This window comes from Uloborus diversus, chromosome 2 (genome assembly GCF_026930045.1).
Source record: "Uloborus diversus isolate 005 chromosome 2, Udiv.v.3.1, whole genome shotgun sequence".
Taxonomy (NCBI): Eukaryota; Metazoa; Arthropoda; class Arachnida; order Araneae; family Uloboridae; genus Uloborus; species Uloborus diversus.
The window spans coordinates 178865033-178885423 of NC_072732.1; the positions used below are offsets into that span (position 1 = coordinate 178865033).

At 32.2% G+C, this 20391-nt stretch overlaps 1 protein-coding gene across 1 annotated transcript in view; it reads left to right on the plus strand.

Annotated features, from left to right (window-relative positions):
• LOC129216180 (poly(A) RNA polymerase, mitochondrial-like) overlaps window positions 1–20391 on the plus strand; it is a 38389-nt gene that overhangs the window by 16649 nt on the left and 1349 nt on the right. Inside the window, exons 4-7 of the mRNA XM_054850359.1 lie at window positions 5913–6119; window positions 7146–7360; window positions 12202–12428; window positions 18174–18263. Of these exons, the coding sequence (XP_054706334.1) occupies window positions 5913–6119; window positions 7146–7360; window positions 12202–12428; window positions 18174–18263 (739 nt within the window). The remainder of the gene's footprint in view (window positions 1–5912; window positions 6120–7145; window positions 7361–12201; window positions 12429–18173; window positions 18264–20391) is intronic.

Below are 20391 nucleotides of genomic sequence, written 5' to 3' on the forward strand. Positions count from 1 at the left end.
AAAAAATTCCTACCCTAAGGGTGGGAAAAAGGGGTTGATTTGTTGTTCACTCACAGATTTTTAATGTATGACCACACATAACTTTTTACAAAATAGTCCGATTTTGATAATTCTTTTTTTATTGGAAAGGTTATACCCTGAAGTTGGTCTCATATAAATTTGGAGAAAAAATTCCTACCCTAAGGGTGGGAAAAGGGGGAAATTTGTTGTTCACTCGCAGATTTTTTAAAATATGACCACACATAACTTTTTACAGAATAGTCCGATTTAGAATATTCTTTTTTTTATTGGAAAAGGTATAGCCTGAAGTTGTTCCTATATAAATTTGAGGGAAAAAATCCTACCCTAAGGGTGGGGAAAGGGGGGCGATTAGTAGTTCTCTCTAAGATTTTTTGATGCTGAATTGGGTATAACAAAAAAAAAAAAAAAACCTCACGATGAATGAGATGCAGACTTGTATGTCTCTCGTGTGTACTGTCTTGAGCAGGTAAATGACAGTATCTGCAGAAATGAGTTTTCAAGATATTTGAAGAATTGTGCGCTGGATTCAGAGTTGGGAAATGTTGGAATTATATTTTTTTTAGCGGAAACCAAATAAGTTAGTTTGTTCAACAAAGCTAACGTACAAACAATGATGACAAAATGCAGAAAAAAAAAAAAGATACAATTGCAGTTATAGCCCTTTACCTGCACACGGCAGTGTAGACCTCTCAATCTCTGGTACTTGTGATTAGGGTTAGTTTTCAGTGCCAGTCGTCAAACATTTTTTATATTCAAGATTTGTATGAAAAAATAGGGCGAAGTTTAGTGATGGTGACATACTATTTTTAACCGACGAAAAAACGGAGGAGGTTCTCAAATCGACACGTATATATATATATATATATTTTTTTAATGTATGACCACACGTAACTTTTTACAGAATAGTCCGATTTTGAATATTCTTTTTTTATTAGAAAAGGTATAGTCTGAAGTAATTCCCCTATAAATTTGAGGGAAAAATTCCTACCCTAAGGGGGGGGGGGAGAGGGGGTGATTAGTTGTTTACTCCAAGATTTTTTGATTCTGAGTTGGGTATTACAAAAAAAAAAAAAAAAAAGCTCACAATGAATGAGCTTCAGACCTGTATGTCTCTCGTGTGTACTGCCGTGGGCAGGTAAGCGGCAGTATCTGCAGAAATGAGTTTTCAAGATATTTGAAGAAATGTGTGTTGGATTCAGTAGTACTAACAATAAGAAAATGTTGGAGTTATATATTTTTTTCAGCGGAAACTAGATAAGTTAGTTTGTACAACAAAGCTAACGTACAATAGATGACAAAATGCAAAAAAAAAAAAAAAAAAAAAAAAAATGCAGTTACTGCCTTTGACCTGCCCACGGCAGTGTAGACCTCTCAATCTCTGGTATTTGTAATTAGGGTTAGTTTTTTAACCGACGAAAAAACGGAGGAGGTTCTCAAGTCGACCTGTATATATAAGTTCTTTCTTCATGTATGACCAGGCATTACTTTTCACAGGTTCGTCCGATTTTGATAGTTCTTTTTTCATTGGAAAGAATTTTCCCAGAAGTTGTTCCCATATAAATTTGGAAAAAAATTTCCTATCCTAAAGGATGGAAAACAGGGGTGAGTTATTGTTCACTCACAGGTTTTTTACTTTTTTTCGTGTAAGACGACGCATAACTTTTACAGAATAGTCTGATTCCGATAGTTGTTTTTTTATTGGAAAGAGTATACCTAGAATTTGGTCCCATGTAAATTTGATTGTAGCTTCTCATTCTCGACAGTCTTTCCTCGCGCTGACCTAAACTCTCCTGTGAACGTGTTAATGTAATTCTCTTTCTGTTTGCTTCCAACCTTTTTTCTTTCTCATTAATAGATTCTTCTAAACATCGTTTCCTCATCCGAGCAGCATTTTTTGTAGGCCTACCCATGTTAGTATATAAAGCCTGCTTTTTTAAAATTATTTATGTAACACAACAGATAATTGTTAAAATACGATTATATATATATATATATATATATATATATATATATATATATATATATATATATATATATATATGTGTGTGTGTTAATAGCTAAAGTAAGGTAGGTAGCCATTTTAAAAGTAATCAAAAATATAAGCATACAGATTATAGCCACATTAGTAGCTTATAGCCACAAAAAATTATAAAATAAAAACTTTTTAACAAAAAAATTGAACCGCCGAAAAAACTGAAAAGCAAAAAATAATAAACCATTTTAATTAAAACTTAATAACTAAGTTCTTAAACTGATGTAAGTATACCTAAGTATATATTTTTGTAATAATTTAGAGTTTTTAATTAACCTTAATAATTCAGTTCTTAAATTAATGTAAGTATACCTAAGTAGTTTTGAGTCGGTGCCAAACAATAATTAAACAAAGATCCCTAAATTACCTAAATTTAAAGAAATAACTAAATAAAATTAGCAATGTAATGTGAAATGTCCGGCAATAAACATAAATGTTTCAAAAAATGCTCCCTCCACACGCCATCATTAAATCATGAATACTAGTAGATCGTATACAACAAAAAGTACCTCTCGTTGGAGCTTTGAAACCTTTGGGACCTCGCACGAGAGAGGCAAACAACCAGTGAGAAAAATCTTCAGGATCATGTATGCAATTAACGGCTACAGTTGTTATGCCATACTTACGCTGAATAATACTAAGACCCACAAAACGATTTATTTGAGCTTTTAACAAGATGAGAAATCCTTCTGCAGTATGATGAACAATGATATAAACATTTTGACTGTTGTATATGAGGCAAAAGCTCAGTAGCAGCCAAATACTCAACACGTGCTTCTTCGAGACCACTCGACGACGTTCGGGTTTAAAACTTCGTGAACGCTCGGCATTTTCCGGCGAAAGGGCGTGTCGCCATACGCCACCGCTGCGCCTCACGCTTTACAAAAATAATTAATTTGCTTGTTTGGCACCGACTCAAAACTACTTAGGTATACTTACATTAATTTAAGAACTGAGTTATTAAGGTTAATTAAAAACTCTAAATTATTACAAAAATATATACTTAGGTATACTTACATCAGTTTAAAAACTTAGTTATTAAGTTTTAATTAAAATGGTTTATTATTTTTTGCTTTTCAGTTTTTTCGGCGGTTCAATTTTTTTGTTAAAAAGTTTTTTTACCCCCCCCCCCTCCCCGTACTATTGAAGTTTGGGGGAGGGTGTTGAGCACCCTCTTTCGTTTGAAATAGGAAGCTAAAATTCTTCCAGCATATTGCTATCCACAAGTCTAAAAATATTAAGGGGTGTCCCATTATCTATGAGAAAGTTTCTTTTTTACATATATTTTTGAACTACTGTAATACGTTTGCATCACCCCTTACACACCGTGAGGGGGCATACAAAGGCCTACCCGCTTTGGGCCACCCTCCCCTGTGCCAAGTTTTTTTAGTTATAAATGTTTTTACGTGTGATCCTTTTGTTACAGAGCAAACATGGGTCATCTTACCCCTAACTTAGCTTGTTTCACAGGTTTTGTAGTATCACACTGTCTATCGGTCGTAGCGTAACACATTTGTGAATGACACAATATGCTACATAAGTGGGTGGGATTTGGTTTTACCTCTTTCAGCAGCCATTGGCCGGAGTCTGAATCACGTCCTATAGTTAGTTTGAATTGAAAATGGGCTTGAATAGGGTTGCAATAAAGAACGCAAAGCTTGCCAATTTAACTTTTTGGCAAACTCAATGCAGTTATCGCTGCAATTTGAACATTTCAGGTCGATATAATCGCATAACAAAAACATAATAGGAGTACGTCTTTCTCAAATTCAAATGTTTCTAAAAATCTTAAGTATTAATCATCAAAACTACGTATGCCAATTGCTGTAGCAAAAATAAACACCAACAGACTTATATTGGCAGACTATAAATTAAGAAATGAATTATTTCACTCAAGATACTTACAACAATCTCAATTGAAGTAAATTATGAACTAAAAGAATAAAGGTTGCAGACTAAGTTTTGAATGGTTTATTACAATGTTGCCTATTTTTTTGTCCTCATAGATGTATTAGATGTATTTCCTTTTTTTTATTATAAAACTTGTTTAAAAAAAAAAGAAATCATATTGCCAAAATGAAGCTGAACTCGTAAATATGGCAGGGGTTCTTTCTTAGTTTACTACCTATTTTTAGGAATGGACTTGTTTTCTGAAATGGCTGACAAGTACCATTTGCTGGCGGACTATAATTTCATTCCACATGCTAAATAGATGGTGTTTGTCGTTTAACAAGAGGTCCTTACACCAAATTCTTATGTCGTCTTTTAAACACCTTTAATTTTAGATAATTCATTATTCACAATTCATTATTAAATATTTATGATTTAATACACTACCTTGAAAAGAAATTTTTTTTTCTGGTGCAAAATTGGTTCATGTATATAGCTGTTTCCTGAATCATGAACACATTCCCGTAGTACAACAGGTTGTGTCCCAAGGTACAATAGGATGTTTTACCTTGGGACAACTTGGAACTTTTACTTTAAAAATGGCTGGTAACATTTCATTTTCAGACTGCCTGAATTTAAAAAAATGTATTGCATAGAAGTATATTGGAGTATTTTAATGTGACTTTTAGATTTTAAATTTGATTTAAATAATTGAAGTTAAAAATTAAAATATGAAAAGAGTCGCAATATACAACACTCTTCCCTACACTGGACTGTGAAATGAAACATAACAGTTTAGACGGAATAAGATTTTTCATAGGAATACATAGGATTTTCAATCTTCATGATGATTCTTTAGTCACATCAAAAGATGTAAAAAAAGTATAAAGAGTAAAGTAAAGTGTATTATGATCTAATTAGTTATTGATTTAATTTGATAGTAAGTATGTTGTATCTTTCTTCAGTTACTTATTTTTTTTTTTGTGATTGACAATAGAAATATTTCATCTAAGACACGATAATTCGTTGATCTCAAGAAAACTAGTACTTAGCTTATGAGTAGACTTAGATAAAATGAAAAGCTTTCTGCGAACACAAATCCTAACTGGAAAATTTTTTGCAAATAATTATTTTGCCTAATTCACCCTTGAATAAAAAATTAAATTTATATTCAAATATGAAAGAGACCAAAAAAGTGCTTTAAATCATTTAATTTTTTTTTTACAATAACATATAGTTTGCTTATTTTTCACCAACTGAAGAAAACATCCAAAACCATTATTTTTTTACACATGTGCTTTAAAAGGCTTTTGGAAAAAGGCTTTAACAGAAATAAACCCTGGGATTTTCTTAAAAATTCCCTTAAAAAAAAAAAAATTAAATCAACGTTAGCAGTTTGAAAAAAATTTTTACAGAGCCAAAAATTTTCTGCGAACACCGTTCGTGCGTTCGTCTATATTATGCAAGACTGCATGAGATACATGTTGCGTATCTGAGATCTGATTTCAGGAAACTAGAAACTTCTTGAGTACTTTTAACAGCTCTACTCTTTTAATTCTACTAAACAAATATATCATTGTCTCAGAATTATAACAAAACCGTAAAATTCTGAAATATTTTATGATTTCAATAGCTCTTTGAGTTTGAGTACTAACTTCCTATATTAGTCAATGTATTTTATACATTAGTTATCAAGCAATTTTTTTTTGTAAAAAATGCTTACAATGTTGTAGCATTTACCAACAATTTTTTTTCTTATCCTGTATTGTGAAATGAAAATGCATGAAAAGTTTTGAAGGTAAGATTTTTTTAAACCTGAATTTTATTGCATACATTTTCCTAAAGAATATTAATGCTATGTATTCATATGTATGGTACAATGTGCAAGTTTTCAATAAATTTCATGATATTTAATCAGTTAATTTTCATTTGATTCTGCAATTTAGTTATTTGTGTTATTTATTTTTAGATATCTGAACTAATTGAGAGTATATACTTAACTGAAAAATTGTCTGAGCTGAACACCAGATTGCGATATTTTTTTTGCCTACTGTTGAAGGACTCGGTATCTGGTGTGTTTCCATACTGTGAAGTTCTGCCCTTTGGGTCATCTGTAAATGGTGTTGGAAAACATGGATGCGACTTGGACGTTATTATTAGACTATATCCCAAAAAGGTATCATAGAATTATGTGTTAAAAATTTAGATAAACAAAGGATCATCGTCATTAATAGTTAATCATTTGTAACTGCTGTGATGCTAAGTTTCTGTCTCAAAATTGCTGAGAATTATGGAAAAAAATTACATAGAAAGAATTCCATTATTTGAACTTGTAATATTAATAAAAAAGTTGATTATTTATCAATAGTTCTTTTACACATCAAGAATTTCAAGATAATTTCTTTGCTATTAAGATTTAACTGAATAATTTATGTGAAGCAAAATTGCCTTCTTGTTTCATAATGCAACAATTTGTAGCAACAATCTACAAAATTCACAATCTTTTCCGTACAACAGAGGAGTTTCATTTGAGGCATTTAGTAAACACCATCCCTAAAGAAATACTATCCTCCCTCCTTTTTTTTTTTTTGCCGCTAAAGCTTTAAAATTTAAATTTCTGAACTATTCTCTGTTCTGTTGAAAATAACGAATGTTTGGGGAAAAATGTGTTTTTTTGACATTGCTAAACTTACCACATAATCACAGGTTTAAATCAAAATCTTTTATTGCAGCATTTTTATTAGACATTTGCTTGTTCTGCGTAAAGAGGAAAGAAAAATATCTTTTTTGTGAGCACACAATATCTCTGTGCTTTGTTTGGGTTTAGAATTGAATAAGTTTTAGAATCTTTTTATATTTATAAATTCACAGCACACTGCAAATTTTATTAAACTGTACATTAGTAGAATTTCTTCAGCAGTTAAAAACATTACTTATGTAATTTTTTAAAAAAAATTCAGATCTAATTTTTTGTTTTCTCAGTTTTTTTTTTTCATTTCTCCATATCATTGCCTCATAGCAATCGTAGGATATCTTAATGTTATTCCTGTGATTAGGTATCTTACTGTTGCTCTGAGGCCACGATATTTTAAAACATAATTGATTTTTATTCATTGATCCTTCTACTATTAATTTAAACCATTATTGAATAAATTTTAGGCTGCTATGTATTTATGTATTATTATTTTATAAATATTTTCAGATTGATTCAGAAAAAGAGCTACTTTTCCTCAGTAAAACTTGTGTAGGTGATACGAGAGCATTACAGCAAAGAGCTATATTTTGCTTAGGAGACTACATTCGCACGTTTCTGCCTGGGGTTTCTTCATTGCAAAAAATCATCCATGCAAGAGTGCCTATCATGAAACTAAAACACAAGATTTTGAAAATGGATTGCGATGTTTCCATAAATAACATGTAAGTATCATTCTTGCTCCCATTAATGATGTACCTCACTCTCATATTCTTTTTATTAAATACCAATAATCTGTAGTATATATAATACTTAAAACAACTGTTAAAAACTTGTAGCATGAACGTGCATGGATAACTGCCAAAAAAAATTTGTAATTAAATAAAATGTAATATCCTTGAAAAAACCTTGAATGAGAGAAATCAAAGTTCCTCAATGGAGTTTGTATCAAGAGAGAAAAAGGATAAATACACATGGCTTTTAAAATTATTTATAAAACTAGGTCTTCACTTAAAAAGAAAAAACTTCGCTTTACTCCCGAGCCTTAGCTGCTGAAATTCTGATTCCAGTGAAAAACATAAGATTACTTAAATTAGAAATAAAAATAGTTTAAATAAATACGCAAGAGATATTTAAAATGATTTTTTTTTTGTGGTATACAGCAATGTAAGAAAAAAAAAAAACAACCATTTTATTTGAACAGGTAATTGCAGATATAAAGCCATACAATTTGAAAATAATTTAAATGACAATGGTATTTTTTTATTTTTTACGTAAACAATAATCGTCTGTTTTTGATTTGAATCAATACAACTTTATGTTCTTTTTTTCAGTAATAATTTATGTTTAATTTAAAGTAGTTAATTAACTTTTTAAACCATAGAACAGTGCACTGATGTGTTTTGTAACCTATATCTGAAAAGCAAGTTTGCTTACTCTTTATCATCGTTGTAATGCTTCTTTAGTGATATGTCCTCTCTTTCTTGGCATGAAACCAAAAAATAAATAAATAAATAAAATTAAAATTAAAAAAAATAAAATAAAAAGAAGAATAAATAATTAAAATGAAATAAATAAAATTAAAATTAAAAAAAAGGAGAATAAAATAAAAAAATAATAAATAAATAAAAGGAGACTTTTAGTAGGGATCTAGTTCTATTTTGAAGCTATGGTTATTGGCGAATATATGAGTTCTTTCTCCCCAAGAAGAAATAAGCCATTGCAAAGATTATTGGAGTCATACTATACAAGTTAATAATTGACGGATTTTTAAGTCAAAAGCAAGTTCACTTTGGGCTGTAAATATTTTCCCCAATAAATTGTACATTTATAATAATATATAGGCATTAGATGTTTTATTTACCTATTGTGATTTTAAGTTTAAGAAAAAGCAATGGAATTGCCGCAGATGCTCTGTATATTGATAGTTATTAGCCTGTTGCGGATTCAATTTTAGTCTGTTACGCTCAAAAATACTTCTTTTTCATAATTACTGTAAGACATAACTCAAATTTTCTGAAAAACCTTTTGCAAAATGTATAATTTACTATGTATGTATTTGTTATATAACCTAATGCATTGCCAGTCATTTATATTTCTGACGTTTCACGAGCTAGCTGATAGTGCTTGTCTTTTTATGCCACCCACCATTGGTTTGAAAAGGATTACCAGAAAAAGTGCAATTTAATTTGTAAGAAGCATAGACTGTCAGGATAAATACTTGTGATTTTTTTCTTTCATGAACCAGAAAAGATAAGCTAAGTTACAACATGAAATAACCTGCCTTATTGATGTTCTGGGGGAGAATAAAATATGTGGAACAGGCATTTTTATTGTGTTAAATTGCATTAGCCAGTGGTGCACACAGGAACTTTGTGAGGGGAGGATCTAAGGTCAAAAGCCTCATACTCATATCATACCCCAATACGCCGCCAAACATATCGACTTTAATTTTATCGTTTCCCAAGAACGAAAAACAGTAAAAAATAAACTCTTGAATAAGAAATTAGCATTATGCAATGAAATATCTTAATATATAAAAATCTTCTGTGCGGACGTTTGTCACAATAAGGCTTTTAAACGGCTGGACCAATTTTGATCAAAATTTTTGTGTGTAATTAAATTGTGGCAAGCATGGTTTTGAAGCGGGATGGAAAGAATCAGAAACGTTTTTGTTAATGAATTAATTAATTTAAACATTGGATGGTTATATCTCCCAAATGATTGATATTTATTTTAACCTATTGTTGAGCGAGAACTGAAATAAATATTTAACCCGTTGCCAAAGGACAATAGGAAAGCCAGCTCTGCTTTTTGTAATGAAATTTCCTATTGTGATATATCAATTGAGAATAGATAAAACGTAGAGAGAGAGAGAGAGAATGAAGTCTTCACACACACACACACTTCTTGAAAGCAACAGTTTTAGGTCCCGAGAAATATTTTAAAGTAAAGTACTGGAAGGTTCATGCAAAACGTGTGTTCTGTTGTCGTAGTTGAACCATGTGACCGGATGTGTAGGTTTTCCTAACCAAATGATCAGAAAGTACCGTATCTAGCAATATTTGTTTCTCCGCTCAAATCCATCTGGGTTTTGGTACTAATGTCAAGAATACTTTAAGGATTATCAAACTAATCAGTACATTATTAAAGGAAAAGATGATGGAATTTAAAGACGAAACAAATTTTATTTTCATCCAGATAAATTACAACAGGGTAGTTCTGTACACAAAAGATCTTTGGTGGAAATAACAAATTATGCAATATATGAAGTTTTTAAAGTTTTTGTTCAAAAGATCGGACTGCTAATCAGTCGTAGTTCGCTTCACTCACTGATCGGCTGGATTACAGTAACGTGGTTGCTTGGCGACTTTGGCTATAAACAATAGAGTTGCGTGATCATTTGTTTACATTTTAAAGCTACCGTTAATGAAATTTATTGTATTTTTTGTTTATTTGGCGAAATATTTCAAACTGCAAAGAACTGATTTTCGTTTTTAAAGATTTTTTTGTAATTTTAGTTGAAGAATGTGTTTATTTCACATCAGGAGGGGGAGGAATGAGTGATTTTCGCTTATTCAGAAAACTGTTTTTACCTTTATCATTTTTTAAACGATATCCTTTCGATTGTTTTATTCTTTTTCATATGGATGATGTTGCAGCGGGATTTCCCGTTTGTTCTAGATGGGTAGTTAGTTTTTTACACTTAATATCTGAGGATGGTTTTTATCCTTTGAGTATGGCTGAAGGAACAAATCATCAAGTACGGGAGAAAAATCGTCAATAAAACAACTGCTCAGTTGGCATTACATAAATCAAGTTGTAATAAATATACGCATTCTGACACCAAGCAGCTTAAAACATTTTCTTTTTACTTATTTTTTTCAACAAAACGGTTCAAACACTTGATAGTTTATTGAAATTTTTTAACTTTTCAATTTACAAAGTTTGAACAGAACAATGTCTGTCGGGTCCTCTAGTACTTAAATATATCAGAAAGCCAAATAATTTACGCTTCTACTTTTCTGATAATTAAAAATGGACCCAAGTTTATAGAATTGCATTCCATTACAAAACTAAAAATATGGTTAATACTTTGTATTTGTTTATAATCACTATTAAGCTGCTTATAGGCAATTTGTTATAGAAAAAGTACACAATATTTCAAAAATCTTTTAGCATGATTTATTTTTTTGCACATTAGAACTGAAAAAATTGTTACCTTTGTTTGAAATTATTCTACGCACAAAATACATAGAAAGGTAATCAATAGGGGAGAAAAAAAGCAAGACCTTTGGGAGGGGTCCTGACCCCCTTGACCCCCTCCCTTGTGTGCGCCATTGGTATTAGCGATAACTGAAGAACCTATTCAAAGAAAGGTGATAATGGACTGAGGGAAAGGGTCAAGTGGAAATACCCAAAGATAAAGATGCTGTTTTATTCCTTTAAAGGTAAAAAGCAACAGCATGAGTTTCAAACCTTTCATTCTCAAAATAGCAATAAGGGGAGAAATGCCCTGGCTCTTATAATTGCCTAGCGTAATGCTGTCCCTCAGTGGTCTAAGGTGCAGAGCATCTCACACCCCCTTGAGAACTAACAAGCTTGACTCGGGGACAATGAGAAAGTAATTACATAGGAGGCCGCATTGACCGCAGTCATTGTCAGTCAAAATTTTCAGTGCCATGGGGTAGAAAAGGTAGAACAGCTTGATAACTAAAAAAGGGTAGGGCGTTACTCAATGGATTAGAAATGCATGTTGAGCTTTCTGCAATGACACTAAGTATCAGGGAAAAAAAAATGTGTGGAGAGAGCAGGAGTTTTGTTCGTCTTTCCCGAAACTTTCTTTTTGTTCTACGTAATATCCTTGAAATTTTTAATGTAGCTATAGTAAACCAAACTTAACTAAAAAAATGTTCATTTTAGCCATGATTTTGTATTAACCGCGGTCATATTAAGAGTTCGACTGTACCTAAATTTCTGTTTTTTTTTTCCAAACTCTACATTTTATCTCGTTTCTGTCAGAATATGCTATCAACAATCTTTTTTCAAATGAATGTTGGATGATTTTTTTTTTAAACTACAGGTATATTTTCCTCTTTATTATGGTTAATTTCTTACAATGGAATTGCTAATATTAAGTGAAAAGTGCCTTGTATTCCCTATATTTCTATCAAAAGAAAAAGGTTAACTGAAATGTTATGGAACATCTTTTTAGCTACACTTTGAAAGTGTGAATTTTGTATAAAAATATGTTGTGAAATGCCATTACAATGAACTTAAAAGTACCGCAAATTTTGTTCATTGTAACTGGAATAAGCAAATGTTATGGCAATTAGTGTTATAGGCTGAACACTTTTTTCGTTTCAACAGATATTTTGTGAATTGGTATTCATTGTAACAAGATTTTGCTGTACTTGTTTTCAATTTGTAATCTTCAGGTTAAAGGATTCGTTATATAGAAGCGCTGATTTGGGATTTGTTATCCAGAGTTCATATAAAAACTCATTAAAAGTAGTTGATTTAGTTGTAATTGTCTTCATTATTTTTAAGTTTTTCTTTATTGTAGGTCTGCTGTCTTGATGTCAGAATTGATATATTTTTGTGGTGAAGTTGATCACAGAGTCAGACCCTTGATATATGCTGTAAAAAAATGGGCCAAAGAAGCAAACATAACTTCTGAAAGCCCTGGAACTTGGATCACAAATTTTGGTCTGTCTATGCTTGTTTTATTTTTCCTCCAAAATAGACCATTGCCTATTTTGCCTGCTTTTAATGATGCTGTTCAAATAATAGGTTTGTTGTGATTATGTTTCTGAACTCTTTATACCAATCTTTCTTTTGAATTAGTTATATATAGTAGTTAAAAAAAAGATGGGAAATACATTTTGTTTCTCTTTGACTAGATATGATGTATGCACAATTTTCTGACTTTGTGAACACCTATAACTCTTCACCTTCATATGGCATGAAATATGTTGAAACTTATATATTTTTAAATGTATTATGCTAAAGGGAAGAGCCAGTGTACAGTCAATTTGTGATAATTCGCATCTAAAGGGACCAACAAAAAACTTTGACTTATCGGAAGTTCGACTTACCACTAGTTTCGGTTTTCGACATTTTAATATTAAAAACTATCGAATATTTTAATTAGTATGTACTTATATCAGACAAAATTACAGCATTACAAAGTTTTTTAGCGCAATATGCACAGTTTAATAAAAAAATACTGAGAGAAAAAAATGGAAATCATGGTTCTGATTTTGATACTGCTGGAACCACTTGAATAGAGATGATCCTGCTTCAGGAAAGGTGTACATCTTCATTCATTTAAAATTTGAATTCATGCATTTAAAAGTTTCTCTTTTGCTTTTAATATCACTGACAGAGTATTTGCTTAAACATCTTTAATAGTAAAGAAAACTCACTCTGTCTCACAGGAACTTATCAGCAAATGATCAAAGTAAAGAATGAAGGGGAACGCATCTTAACTTGAGTAGGTCAGCCTTTGAATAAAGGTAAAATTAAAAACAAATTTCTAATCCAGCAACATGTCAAAGTATAAATAGTACAGTACAAAAAAAAAAAAAAAATCAAGCTAACTCATTTCAGCGCTTGTGACTCCTTTATCGCATATTGACTCAACAGGTGCTCTTTTTGCTTTAGACTTTAGAGGTCCATTTTGCAGGAATTGCAAGTGAAGGTGAATTAATTTTTCTCTCATAGTCACTTGTTTCATACATTCATTCTTTCTTTTTTTTTTCATTCTTTCCAAATAAATTTCGAGTCATCTTAAAAAAAATTCGAGTTTAAGGAAGTTATCTTTGAGATATCGAGAATAATTAGTATGGAATTAAAGACAAAGGGGTCGGGACTTGATAAAAATTTCGAGTTATTGTAATATTCGAGTTATTGTGAATTGACTGTACATTTAGTTTTATCGAATGGCTTTTCAGCCAATTACAAAATCGATACTGTTAAGGGCTATCTTATGTTTTAAGGTCTTTGCTTTATATTGGAGAGTTTGCTTTCAGCTGGCAGCTTGAAAATATTATTAACATGGCCAAATGTGTTAATCTGCACATGATGTTGCATAAATGTATCGTCTCTCATGATCACAACATCAATCAACCATGTGTATGCTATTGTATAATATGAAATCTGCATTACGAAAATGTTTCAAATTTGTTTCTGATTGCAGTTAATTTTCAAAATTTTCATCTTTACCAGGCTTTTTTCCTCTCTTTGTCCTTAATTTACTCTTTGAGCTCTCACCGTCATTTCAACTTTCGAACTATGCAACCAAGTGAATTTGAGCATGGCCCCACTAAATGGTGCTGATGGTTTCTTCCCTTAACAATTTAAGACTTTTCTGTGTTAAACCAATGCAACTATGATCTTCTCAGTGCATCCACCAATCAATGACAAGTTTCAAAGTTGGTTTATTTTTGATTGGACGTCGCCCATTTTGACTGCAAGAGGTGCTGAACCGAACCCTTGCTTCCACCAATCAATGGCAAGGAATGGAAAACGGGTTCCCCATGGGTGCAAGACCTTCCGTCTCAGGACGGATTTCCGTCTTGGACAAAATTTCCGAGACGGAGGTCGGGACGGAAAGAAATTCGATGACTTTCTTCCAGTTTTTAATTAAAAAAGAAAAATTGAGTGTTTGAAAAATATGCTTTAATATTACTGGACCGTTCCATAACCACGAATTTACATCGACATTCTCTCGGTTTTCCGCCATGGGCTTGCTTTGTTTGCAATGTGCTTTTGGAGGAGTGCCTTTTAGATTCGCACCGTTTGATTTTTTTAGGTATAGCTCTGTTATTTCCAACTCAATGCATTGCAGACCGAGGAGTTTCTCGCTATTCTGCCTTCGAAATAATTGGCTCTAACCGAAAATTTAGCCTTTTCTTATGCTATTTTCGATCAGCCTTTCGTTTTTTTCATTTGCGGTTTTTTTTTGTTGCAAACTTTACTCGCATAAATGAAAAGTATTTACGCTCTTAAAATGTCTTAAGAGTTGAATCTGAATCACCGATTGAGAGTAATTGCTGACAAGATGAAATGTTTTCGCCACAGCAAAGGGCATCCACATACCAGGTAAAATGAAAACTATCAGAGATTTTGAAGATTTTAATGAAAATGGGAATTTTGGAAATAATCAGGGGGACATTTCAAGCTAGTTGGAAACACCGATGGGCAACCGTTCCTGCATTTTTGACAAAGGCGGAATCACTAAATTCCTATATCATTGAATTAACTTAACACTCGCTGGAATGGAGATATGGGGAGGGGGAGAGAAAGGAAAGGAGAAAAATTACTGCAGCACGAGTTTGCGAAAAAACGCTGTTCTTGCGTTTTTTAGAGAGTTAAGTCCGCAAATTAACCCACGATACTGAGGTCTTAAAACGTTTATATCTTGGACAGTCTAAGAGGGGGGAGGAGGGCTAATCAAGGGCTCCAGTATAAAATATCGAAAAACTGAATTGAAAGCCATTTTTGAAGCTAGGAGTGGTTTGATATTTCTCCTCTGCAAACTCTTAAAAATTTAAAAGTCAAAAAGTTTTAGGCTGTCTTTAATGATGTAAAAGTGGGGCGGTTTTAAAAAAAAATCGAAAACTGGAGTCTTAAAAACACTAATTTAGGCAATCTTTGGTGAATTTATGAGACATGATTTTGGTGTTCTAACATGAAAATGTTTTGTAGCTGGTGTATTTAAAACTACTTGAGGATATACTTAAATGACTTAAGTGAAAGGGCATTTGGAGCCCTTTCCCGAAAAGTGTTTGTAATTGAAGTCCTAAAACTTTTAGGCTGTCTTTGGCAATGTCAAGAGGGAGGGAAGGGGATCTCTTTAGACAAAGTTCCGAAATTGGAGTCTTAAAGCGCAACTTTAGACCGTCTTGGGGTTCGAGGTTCCCCTTCCCCAAAAAATGTTCAAAGCTGAAGTATTCAGAACTCAGCTTTAGGTAATCTTTGAAAGGCTTTAGAAGAGGGAATTCGAAGGCTTTTTCTCAATAAGTTTTAGAATTTAAATTCTTAAATCTTCGGTAATGAAAAGGGAAACCGCAAATTTAAGTCAAATTTAGTGAACTTAGGGGAAGGGGGGGGGGGGTTCTCTCCCCGAAAATTTCTCTGTTCTGAAGTATTGAAATGCTATTTTGGCTATTTTTGAGTGAGTTGTTAAGGGTTAGGGAATTCAGGGGTCTTTTTCAAAACATTTTCGAAATGGAAGTCTTTAAACTTTGGGTTGTCTTTGGCGATGTGTGGAGGGGAGTTGCTCTATCAGTAGAAAAATAAATCTTACACAAAAATTTACACTGCGTTTAGTAAACACAATGGGGGGGGGGGGGGTATTCCGTACCCCAGCGCGAAATATTTCCGTTTCTGAAATTTTAAGAGCTTTGTTTTGGGTTATCTTTGGATGATTTACGTAGGGAGATTTTTTCAATAAGTTTCCAAAATTAAAGTATTAAAATTTTTGGCTGTCATGAGTCATGTTTATAGGTAAGGGGGGTACTATTCCTACAAAAAAAAAAAAAAAAAAAAAAAAAAATGGAAACTGAAGCCTTAAAAATTGAAATTTAGGACATTTGTATTTGTGCTGAACTCAGATGAAGGGGTTCTGGAGTTCTCTTCCGAAAAATTTTTGATGCTGAAATATTTAAAGCGCCACTTTAAGCTATATTTGAGTGTCTTAAGAGGGATGTGATTCGGGGACTCTGCCTGGGGTTAGGATTCAGTTCCCCTATTTCTTTTTTTAATTAATGAATATTGGAAAGGGTACCTTCTTTAAAAAATATATCTACTTCACTAAAGCGATTTTTTATTGCTATTTTCACCACCTGCTATCTTATGAAAGCATTCTTTTTCAAATGAAGACTGTGTGGGGGAATGGTGCCAGTTCATTATCATTAGTCGGCCATACCCTTCCCCCACCTTTCCTTCTTTTCTGCTTTGTTGGCGTTAACTTGGGTAGACTTTCCGATCAAAACTGATTTATGTTGCAAAAGTGAAAATCTCATGTCCTAAGCGATTTTATTGCTAGGATAAAAATGTTTACGATCGGCAAAAAACAAATGGTGGGGAGCTGCTAGCGCTTTTACCCCTAACCTTTTCCAACATCGTCTAAAATTGCGTTTTTGGAACTGCAATTTCGAAATATTGCTGAAGGAGGGTTCCTGAACTCCATCCCTTCAATAGTGAATTCAAAAAGCGTATAAATGTTATGAAAGATGGAGTACAATTTCGTTTTTAAAGCTTCAATTTCGGGTAGAGCCCAGAGCGCCACCCTCCTCTTTCTCTAATATTTTTGAAGGTTGCCCAATACTGTGATTTTGAGTCTGTTTGAAATATTTGATATAAGAGCCCTTGAACCCCTCCTTTCCCTGAACTTTACCAAAATGGCCTACCATAGCGTTTTTTGGACTACAATATGAAAAAATTTTTGATGAAGAGCTCCCAAGACACCCCTCTCCTTATTCCCGGATTTTAGGTTTTTTGGAATTTGATGTCAAAATGCTTAAATATTATAATTTAAAGGCTTAAAATTTAAATTAAACACAGATTCCAAAACTGGCATTGTTAAAATCCACAACCTTTGTATACATAAATTTTTCCTTAAGCCTGCATGCGAGAGGGAGGGGGGGGGGGGGAGGCTGAAAATATTTTCCGTCTTGAACACATCGCCAAATTTGCACCCATGGGGTTCCCTGTTGCGCCCTCTTTGTTGCTAATCCACCACTCAATGGCAACGAATGGAAAACAGGGGTTGCCTGTAGCGCCATCTTTGTTGCCAATCCACCAATCAATGTCAACGAATGGAAAACAGAGGTTCTCTGTAATGCCTTCTTTGTTGCCATGAGTTTCAGCGATTGCCACAGCCTACGAGTGTAAGCGAAATTTAGTGGGGCCATGATTTGGGTTAATGTATCAAAGCCAGCATTTTTTTACTTTCAAAATAACAAAATAATCACATTTCTCTACTAACAGAGAAAGAATTGCATTGAAAAATCTAAACATGATCCTTAAATTTATTCATAACTATTATCTTAAATTATTTTTGGTTATTTATTGACATAGAGAATATTACTATAGGATGAGAGGGTTGTTCTTTTACGCAATGCATAATTTTCCTTAACTTTCTACGGAAGTAATGTGTGGTGTACAGTAAGCTCCCAACTAATCGCCGATAATTTATCAGTGGTTGGATTATCCGTGAGTCTCTTCACATTTTTTTTTCTTAACGGTCATTAAATGTTTTTTAAACTGATGATTGTGTTATTCTTCACTTTTAGCTTTTATGTATAACCTTCAATGTTTGTGAATGCAATGTAGCAATGTTTTTAGCTATAATTTAAATGTCTGTGAGTATTATTCATAAATTTTAGCTATTGTATACACTATTATTGTTTTTAGTTATAACTAAAGGAGAAATAATTGTTCTATGAAAAAATAATTATAGAAAAACAAAAATACAAAATGTGTTTATTTATAAGATTCTTCAATGCAGGGTATTTCTTTGTTTTTTAGATGAAGAATCATCAACACAGCTAAAAGTCCTTTATAAGCAATCACTTTCAGACTTAAGAAGTAAAGCTTCTTTAAATAAAGAAACTTTAGGTGAGTATAAGATTTTATAAGGTGTTTAAATTTTATTAACTCATCATAAAAATGTCGATTCAAACACTTAAATGTACATTTGCATGTAAATATTTTTGTTAAACTGCCAATAGTACAGTTGGTTCTCTAATTCAGTGGTTCTCAACCTTTTCACCACTGAGGACCACTTGTACCTTTCAGAATCCTTGGCGAACCACATAGATATTATTAATAAAAAAAGACATAGATAGCGCCAAATTAACACGTTAATGAATCCCTTAGTCTTGCTTTTCACTTGAAAGTTTCTCAATATTTGGCTCAAAAGAAGTTAATGCCAGTCTCATAAGAGCATTCAAATTTAGCAACCTATTTCTGTGTTTATTCTTGATGACACATAATGTTGAAAATGCTGCCTCATAGAGATAAGTGGAATGAAAAGGAAGAAGTTCCAAAGTTTTTTCACTGAGCAGTGGTTTTTCATCAAGTAATCCTATCCAAAAATCTGCAACATTTTCGCAGTGAGATTTTATCACTTTTAAATGATCATCGGATGAAATTTCAATAAGCTGTCCATTTTCCTGAATAGACAGATTATTATCGTGGGTAGCTAAAAAGGGATCAATCGCCCACAGATTATTTTTCCTCACATCTGTATCAGTAGGGAAGTACTTCTCAAAGTAATTTTGGAGTGATTTAATGCAGGACTTAACCAGTGAATGTAAAACATCTTCATTTAAGCCTTCATTTAGCCTTAAAAAAACTGGAAAATTTCATCTGTTTGCTCATTTTAGTAAACTACAATCACCAAGCAAAAAACACGCATGCTCGTCACTTGACAGTTGAGACAGCACTGAGTCACTGAGCAGTGGCACGATCAAAGGCGCCAGGTTCAGGCGCGTTTGGTCAACACAATACTGCAAACGTTTAGAGTTAAAAAAAAATTTGGCAGACGCATTAATCATTAATTTACGTCTCAAGAGCCAAGATTTAAATTGATTATTTTATGACTGTTCACTTCTCGGACCACATGAAAACAGTCCGCGGACCACAGGTTGGGAATTACTGCTCTAATTGACGATGTTCTATTTAAAGACTTTCTCTATTTAAAGATGACTTTTCACAGTCCCGGATGTTCCACTGTAGGTTTAGAAGCATTCTATTTAAGGATGCATTCTACTTAAGGGTGATTTTTTGTGGTCCTTTGAGAGTCGTTAAATAGAGAACCAACTGTAAATTTAAAAATAAAAAAATCTTGTTTCTAGATATTTTTGAAGCATCAAGTATGAAAAGTTTCATTTGCAACTTTATTGTATACTTTTAGTTATTAATAATTAATATTACAGCTGTGCCAGTAGAAAAGTTTATTTTAGAAATTTAAATTGCTTAAATATGTTTGATGCTTAAAAAAAATACAAATTATATTTTACAAAAATGTTAGCATTATGTTATGCATATTTGTCTTTACCAATGAACTCTTATTGGTTCAACATCATTATTCTTCTCAAAATTACTTTATTTGTAGAACTTTTACTATTATATATATATATATATATATATATGTATATTTTGTTTTTTGTATTTTAGTCGTATAAATACTGAAAATGTTATTTCAAAAATTGTTTCTGTGTTAGAGAAAAAAAATTGCAACATCTTTATGATGAAAAATTTAAATTTCCTATACCCTTTAGTTGTTTTTAAGCACATTTATCTTTTACTTTGTATGTATTTTTTTTATTTTCCAATATTTCATAATAATGCTAATTATTCATTTATGTAACGCATTCAATTGCTCTCATCATTATTCTAAAGTTCACATTTATTAATGTATGCCAAAATGTGTGTGTTTTCTTTTTCTTTTGCAACCGTTTATAAAGATGAATCGACTCTTCTGGTACATTTCATTTATTCATATCATCTTTTTTAAAAAATGCACATTGTTTATAGTTTTGATTATATTTTTATATTATCAACATTTATATGTATAAAACCGGTGTGTGGAAGCTAAAAAAAAAAAACCTCATTGCAACTCATCAAATGGTAATACTTGCAAATTGACCAACAATTACAGCTAAAAATGTCACACATTAGATCTAGCTGATGTGGCTCAAAGTACAGCACTTTCAAAGACAAAAACTGAAATCAATGAAAA